The following is a 7,898-nucleotide window of genomic DNA, read 5'->3' as shown; positions in this document are numbered from 1 at the left end:
CGTGTGCGTACACCATCAGTTTGGGCTCCGGCGGCAGCAGAGCGTCGGCGTCCTCCTCCACGCCTCCTGCGTCTCTCTCTTCCCCGGTCGTCTCCGTCCGTCTGTTGTCGAACCATGTCGGCCAGATCGGGATTCTATCGGCAGGAGCTGAACAAGACGGTGTGGGAGGTTCCGGAGCGGTACCAGAACCTGACGCCGGTGGGCTCCGGAGCCTACGGCTCGGTGTGGTGAGTGTTCGCGTGCGCCCGTGCGCGCAGGGCGAGGCTGCTGCACATTCTTCTGCTGGGCATAATGCAGCAACGCTCCGCTGCTTGGCTGGCGTGGTCCTCCCAGCCATCAGCGTCGGAGGTTCCGGTTTAAACTGGATCATTGGACTGTCAATGTTTACATTTCAGTCATTTATTAGAGTCATTTAATGCTGTTTATCAGTCAATACTGTTTTATCTCTGGAGAGAGTTAGATCGCAGTAATCTGCCTGTCTGTCTGTCTGTCTGCCTGCCTGCCTGTCTGTCTGTCTGCCTGCCTGTCTGTCTGCCTCTCTGCCTGTCTGTCTGTCTTCCTCTCTGCCTCTCTGTCTGTCTGCCTGCCTGTCTGTCTGTCTCCATCTCATGTCTCTTCCTGCTCTTACGTCATTCCTGAACCTCAAACGTAACTTTTCACTCTCAAACATAAAATTAAGGGGATCCGAATTTTGGCCCAACGCTGAGCAACAGTCCCAGTGCCCAACCCCCCCGTCTGTTAATATTCGTCTTTAATTTAAATTTAAATGGCCGCAGTATCCCAGTCAAACCTGTTCGTCATGCGTGAGGCTTTGTCATTTCCTGCCGCTCTTATGATGGAGTGGACTGTGCAACATTTACCAGCGGCACCATGGAAACCTACAGATTTCTCTAGTTCAGGAGTCAGTCGTGTCATTTCACAATTTTGAACTCAGATTACGATATTCGAGTCACTGACGATATCGGGGCCTTTTCCTGTGCTGCATCCCGCCACCAGGGGGCCACCGAGCCAGCTCACATTGATGTTGGGTCTCCTGTCAGCGTCATATTAGTTTGGCTATTGATCATATTCTCCATTCAGTGGTGGGAGCCTGTTGCCATGGCGCTATGGCGGCGGCACCAGTCGGTATCAGTTCAAGACTAATGGCAGAAGGCACCAGGGCGCCGGCGTTCCCTGACGGAGATCAGCCGCAGCAGCCTTGGGAACGGAAGAGTGAAGGAGTTCTGGGATGAATCAGCAGCTCCGGGAATCACCGATGCTGGAGCTGCCCTCCGAGCCTCGGAAGCCGTTGGAGGAACCATTCAGGCCGGATTTCAACTTAACCTGGTGACCATGTTATCAGCCCAAGAAGAGACCTGTTATGGAGCCGCTCTGTGATATTATGGTCTGTGTTTTCTCTCTTTGGGACGCCATTGTTAACATTCATCTCCAGCCTTTGTGGGCTGGGGGAGGGGGCCCTCGGAGTGGGACATAAAGAGGGGTGAAGATCGCCCCGCATGCTTCCTCTGGGGGTGCCCAGTGAAATAGACCCTGTCATTGATCTCCAAGGGTGGCGGACCTCGTAACGACGGTCTAATCCTTTAATAGAGCGGCGTTTGGAACCCCGCCGCCCGCCGAAGACCTGGAAATCAGAGCCGGCTGGTTCAGGAGAGGAAGGGAGATTCTCCAGGAGACGCAAGAGGCCGTTTAATCATTTAACACGCATCTGATTGAGTTTTGATAAGAGGCGCGAGCACACATCCTGCTCCACAAGCTCTGCTCCGGGTCCTGGGAGGACATCGGGCTTCCTTTTGGTTCCGGCTGAGACCCAGACGTGAGGAGACCCTGCTGCCGACGTTCCCTCGTGCCTCCTTTCACCCTCCGGCCCCGTTGTGCTGCCCCGTCTGAGGGTATTTGGAGGCGACACATGGAAAACGGCTGCGCCGGTGGACGACGTCTCCCGATGTGGAATGACAGAACGCATTCGCTCGTCTGCCATACGTGCGCGCGCCTCAGAGAGGGAGGCTGTGGCGCTCCTTTGCTCTCGAACAAACATGCGAACGGGGCGTCGGATTCAGCCAGGAACACCTTCGGAGAGCAGATACGTATTCCATTTGGCTCCGGATCTAAAAATACATCCGGAGACAAATGATGAAAAGCAAAAAATCGGAGCTCTGATGAGGTGGCGCCGGATCAGAGCAGATCAGCGTCGCGTCTGTGGAGGCGTCTGCCGCCTCAGCAGGAGGTCACGTGCACGCGCACGCGCGCACACGTCTGGACAGCGATGTCTGCTTGTGCGTTTGGGTCAACAGGAAAGGAACAAACGGTTATATTAAGGTTAAACTGGATCATTTTCCCTCTTCCTTTCCCAGCCGTGTCATGTGACCCCGTCAGAAACTTCAGCTTCTCTTCGGCGGCTCCGGTCGGTGTTTTTGCTCTCGGTGGAGGATTATTTCCTGATAATCAGCTTCCTGCCTTCAGATATGCGCTCGGTGCCCTGAAACTTCCACTCTGACCCAGCTCGGTTTCGCTGACTCAGCACAGCTTGGGCACATTTCGCAATCAGCCGCGTTTCCTTCCTCTTCAGCGCCGATATTGGCGACTTGTGACAGCAGGTCGTGTTCTGACGGGGACATTTACATATTGTACATATCAAAGATGAGCAGGGGAAACCAAGCCACGGCACTATTTTTGACGTCTTTCACCCTTTCCTCTACTTTATCGTGATTTATTAATAATTTGAACTTCCTTATTTGTAGTCCAGTTATCCGTTCATTAACCATGTCGCTAAAAACGCTGCCGTCACTCCAAAACTAGCCAAAACGATTTGAACCTCCAGTTTTTGATCTTTTTGAACCTCTGGTCTCTGCAGCTCCGCCTACGACGTGGTTTTACGGCAGAAGGTGGCGGTGAAGAAGCTGTCCCGGCCTTTCCAGTCCCTCATCCACTGCCGGCGCTCCTACCGGGAACTGAGGCTGCTCAAGCACATGAAACACGAGAACGTGAGTGCTCGCTGCACGCAGACGGACACACGGACGGACGGACGCACGGACGCCGTCATTGATCCGCTCCCCTCGTCTCTGCAGGTCATCGGGCTGCTGGACGTCTTCACGCCGGCTGCAGCGTTGGAGGACTTCAGCGAGCTGTAAATTCTCCACGTTTCCTGTTCACCATGCAAATATGGCGTTAAACAGAGGGGGGGGGGGGTCCTGGGGGAACGCATGCTCGTTGAGATGTCTGGCTGTTGCCATGGCAGCGCCAATATGTGCTCCTCTGAAGTGCAGCTGCCCCACCCCCACCCTGACCCGCACTCTCTTTTCCTTCCAGCTACCTGGTGACGAACCTGATGGGCGCCGACCTCAACAACATCGTGAAATTCCAGAAGCTGTCCGACGAGCACGTGCAGTTCTTGATTTACCAGCTCCTGCGAGGACTCAAGGTAACGCTGCTCCGTGGAATACGAGTTCTGGTGCACGTCTGGTGCCGCGTCGCCATTAAACCTTGAGGCCACGCGTCTGTTTTTCTTCGTTTTCATCATGTTTAAACGTTCGTGTGAGTTTTCCTCCGAGCTGGTCCCTGGTTTTCATGGATGGGACTAAAGCCGCCCCCCTTTAGGCAGAGACTAATGTGTTGAGCTGCACGATTGACCTCTCTCACCCTAACCCCCCCCCCCCCCCCACCAACAGTACATCCACTCGGCAGGACTGGTCCACAGGGTGAGTCTCTTCTTTGGCCTCCTTCTCTGCCCGTTGACCACTTCATTCTGACCGTTCCTCTTTCTCCCGCTACGCCGCCCGTCAGGACCTCAAGCCGAGCAACGTGGCGGTTAATGAAGACTGCGAGCTGAGGGTGAGAGCGTCGAGACCCGCGGGGGCCTCATTAGCTCATTTGAACTCACCATTGACGACAAAGTCTGTCCTCCCGTCCTGCAGATCCTGGATTTTGGGCTGGCCAGACAGACGGACGACGAGATGACGGGTTACGTGGCGACGCGGTGGTACAGAGCGCCGGAGATCATGCTGAACTGGATGCACTACAACCAGAACGGTGAGACGTTAGCAACCAGAACGGTGAGAGGTTAGCAACCAGGTGAGACGTTAGCAACGGTGAGAGGTTAGCAACCAGGTGAGACGTTAGCAACGGTGAGAGGTTAGCAACCAGGTGAGACGTTAGCAACCAGAACGGTGAGAGGTTAGCAACCAGGTGAGACGTTAGCAACGGTGAGAGGTTAGCAACCAGGTGAGACGTTAGCAACCAGGTGAGACGTTAGCAACCAGGTGAGACGTTAGCAACCAGGTGAGACGTTAGCAACCAGAACGGTGAGACATTAGCAACCAGGTGAGACATTAGCAACCAGGTGAGACATTAGCAACAGTGAGACGTTAGCTCTGTATCTCAGAAGACGTTAACACATTTACACCCCTGCGGCGTCTCTTCCAGTTGATATCTGGTCAGTGGGATGCATCATGGGAGAGCTGCTGAAAGGAAAAGTGCTTTTCCCCGGAACTGACTGTATCCTTCCTCAGCGCGCCGACGCCTGCGTGCAGCGATGATGTCATCGACGTGGACAGTTGTGTTAGATTTAGTGGGATTCAGACGCCGACTGGGTGGGAGCGTTACACTCGTGCACTGCTGTGGTCTTTAACTCGTCCCCCGTCAAGACATTGACCAGCTGAAGAGGATCATGGAGGTGGTGGGAACGCCGACGGCCGAGCTGCTGAAGAAGATCTGCTCTGAACACGTGAGCGAGGGCGGCAACGACTGACGGTCGCTGAGGCCGACGGTCGCTGAGGGCGACGGTCGCTGAGGGCGACGGTCGCTGAGGGCGACGGTGATGGTCGCTGAGGCCGACGGTGATGGTCGCTGAGGCCGACGGTCGCTGAGGCCGACGGTGATGGTCGCTGAGGCCGACGGTCGCTGAGGCCGACGGTCGCTGAGACCGACGGTCGCTGAGACTAATGGTCGCAGAGACTGACGGTCGCTGAGACTGACGGTCGCTGAGGCCGACGGTGACGGTCGCTGAGACCGACGGTCCCTGAGACCGACGGTCGCTGAGAGCGACGGTCACTGAGACCGACGGTCGCTGAGGCCGACGGTCGCTGAGGCCGACGGTCACTGAGAGCGACGGTTCCTGAGACCGACGGTCGCTGAGACTAATGGTCCCTGAGACCGACGGTCGCTGAGACCGACGGTGACGGTCCCTGAGACCGACGGTCGCTGAGAGCGACGGTCACTGAGACCGACGGTCCCTGAGGCCGACGGTCACTGAGAGCGACGGTCACTGAGAGCGACGGTCCCTGAGACCGACGGTCCCTGAGACTAATGGTCGCTGAGACCGACGGTCGCTGAGAGCGACGGTCGCTGAGGCCGACGGTCACTGAGAGCGACGGTCGCTGAGGCCGACGGTCCCTGAGACCGACGGTCGCTGAGCTGAATCTGTGTTTGCAGGCGCAGAAGTACATCCAGTCTCTGCCGTCCATGCCTCCTCAGGACATGGAGAAGATCTTCCGGGGAGCGAACCCTCTGGGTGGGTGGCGCCTCTGCTCCGGTCGGGACGAACCCCGAGTTGTTTCAGTAAGTTTGGGTTTTGACCTCCTCCCGTGTCTCCGCCAGCCGTCGACCTCCTCAAGCGAATGCTGATTCTGGACTGTGATGGGAGGATCTCTGCCAGCGAGGCCCTGGCCCACCCCTACTTCTCACAGTACCACGATCCAGACGACGAGCCTGAAGCCCCCCCTTACGATCAAAGCCTGGAGAGCAAAGACCGGACTCTAGAGGAGTGGAAAGGCAAGATGGCCGACGGCGTTGTCATAATGGTGGAACTCCCACTTTCAGCCCCGTATTTTAATAATCAAGAATGAAGTTGGCACATTTAACTGATCTCTGATGGTGATTAATGAGAAAATAGACCAAACTGAGCAGCTCCACGTGTAAGACGCCACCATTCTGGCTCTGACCTTTGACCTGACCTTTCCTTCGTTTTTGTGTCCTGTGAACAGAGTTGATATTTAAAGAGCTGAGCAGCTTCAAAGTCTCCGGCAGCAAGTCGGACAGCCTCCCGGTGGAGCAGTAGGCCCGCGGTAGGTCCGGCACCAGGGACGCCACAGCCGCCCCCCATCAGCTCTGACCGCCTGTTTTGACTCCACAGGGTGCGACTGAGCTCTGCGGCGAGCGGGAGGAGGCCAGAGCCGCTTCTTCTTTACGTTTCCCCTCCGGAGGCTCGATAAGGGGAACCGTGTGGACTTTACAGAGCGGAACTGCACTCACACCCATGCGACGGTTCAATGGGTTCTGGAGGAAGGAGGAAGTGGGAGAAGGTTACGCCAGAAACGGCCGCAGCTTTCATGTGGCGTTGCTACTGGAAGGCTAACACTTTAGCTTCAGCCTCCCACATCACTGCATGAGTCCTTTTCATTGTGAGCAGCGTCCCTGGTGCTGCTGGAGACCCGCAGACCCGATGGACGTCCTCCCCGCCTGCCTGCAGTACTAAACACCGACTGTGCTTTGAATTAGCAACATAATCAATATCCGGTCCGCCAAAGCCGGAACAGTGTTTACAGTGTCACTCCCGCTGCTGACATTAGCATCTGTGCTCCGTCGTCATCCACTAGCTTTGCTGGCAGTTTATTAGCAGTCTGGAGGGAGAGAAGTCCTCAACCTTTCCCTCCACCCAGAGCGATGGGACCACACTCCTCAAGCTGCCTTATTTGGTTGCTTCTGTCCCCCCTTCTCCCATATTTTAACCACCGCCTGCAGTTTTTACTTTGTTTTCTAGTTATCAAAGGTTTAATTGTTGCATGTGCCGGTTATATCGTTAAACTTCCTGTTTAAACCCTCCTGTTTGAGAACAAACGGAGGGTTTCCTGAGGGAAGCCACTAAAGATGGTGGACTCAAAGACGTTAGCTTGTCCTGTAGCCTGAGGAGACCTTCGCCATCCAATAATGCCCCCGAACGAGAAGCAAAATGACCAAACACGTGCCCTGCTCTTTAAAAATAGGGATCGTCTTCTTAAATAATGGCTGCTTTTATGGTATTAAATGTTTGTATCCATTGAATTTGATATCTAAGAGGATTGACATCGTGTATAAAAGTGGAATAATTTGGGGAATAATTGCCGCTGAAACCTTCTTTTACCATTTTGGTGAGATTTTTTATTGTTTTCCTCCCAGTAAAGGCTGGAACGCTCCATGTAGCATTTGTGTGCAGAGATGCTAATCTGTGAACGTCACGGTGAGTGACGTGTGCATTCTGGCTCGGTTGTGCACGTGATGCATCTGAATATGTGACCACAAACAGAATGTAAATGTGACCTACGTGCGCGTGCGTGGTGAAGGGCGGAGGAGCCGCTGAGGAATAAACACGCCGGAACCACTTTTCATCTGTTGCTTCTTTCACCGACGTGTTCTGCTGCACCTGAACGCACCATTCAAAGAATCATTAGCTGCTCAAATCACAGCTTCCGGTATAAAACAGCAAACTCTGTGTGTTCGTTGTTATTTTTGAGCTCCAAAATATTCCTTTTACTAGCAAAGTGAGGACATTGTTGCACAGCGGAGACATTTAAGTTCCTATTAAAGATAATTAGATTAATAATGATGATGACTTGCCGCCGTTGCTGGGATCCAAAGACACGACCGGCACCGGATCCAGAACCTGATCCAGAACGGGACCCAGAGAGGACAAAGCTGAAATGCTGTAGGACGAGGGGGGGGGCAAAACCAAGTGGTGCTGGGAGCAGACGAACACGCTCAAACTGGAGATCAGGTTCAGGTGTGTGTCGATCACCTGCGGAAGGGGGGGGGGGGGGGCTGGAAGCTGCTCCGCCCAGCCTGAGAACAGACAGACAAGACACAGGTGGAGGGGGGGCGAGACTCGGGACTCCTAACACCGGAGGCCTCTGGTACCGTCAGCAGCCTCT

General features: G+C 54.8%; 1 protein-coding gene and 1 long non-coding RNA gene across 2 annotated transcripts; one reads left to right on the top strand and one right to left on the bottom strand.

Moving 5' to 3' along the window:
- Nucleotides 1-7,356, top strand: mapk11 (mitogen-activated protein kinase 11). Its single transcript, XM_003972950.3, has 13 exons — nt 1-227; nt 2,852-2,981; nt 3,066-3,124; nt 3,307-3,418; nt 3,666-3,695; nt 3,781-3,828; nt 3,912-4,026; nt 4,420-4,491; nt 4,641-4,720; nt 5,428-5,506; nt 5,593-5,766; nt 5,979-6,059; nt 6,128-7,356. Exons 1-12 carry the CDS (start codon nt 115-117, stop codon nt 6,050-6,052), a joined length of 1,086 nt encoding a protein of 361 aa, XP_003972999.1. The 5' UTR covers nt 1-114; the 3' UTR covers nt 6,053-6,059; nt 6,128-7,356.
- On the bottom strand, nt 3,461-7,394 carry LOC115246542 (uncharacterized). The gene is made up of 3 exons (XR_003885667.1): nt 7,295-7,394; nt 3,878-4,012; nt 3,461-3,783 (listed from the first exon to the last, which is right to left on the bottom strand). It is a non-coding gene; the product is annotated as an uncharacterized lncRNA (long non-coding RNA).
- Between the last annotated feature and the right edge of the window lie 504 nt (nt 7,395-7,898).

This window comes from Takifugu rubripes, chromosome 18 (genome assembly GCF_901000725.2).
Source record: "Takifugu rubripes chromosome 18, fTakRub1.2, whole genome shotgun sequence".
Classification (NCBI taxonomy): domain Eukaryota; kingdom Metazoa; phylum Chordata; class Actinopteri; order Tetraodontiformes; family Tetraodontidae; genus Takifugu; species Takifugu rubripes.
The sequence above is the reverse complement of the archived record's forward strand: the minus strand, read 5'-3'. Positions and strand labels throughout refer to the sequence as shown.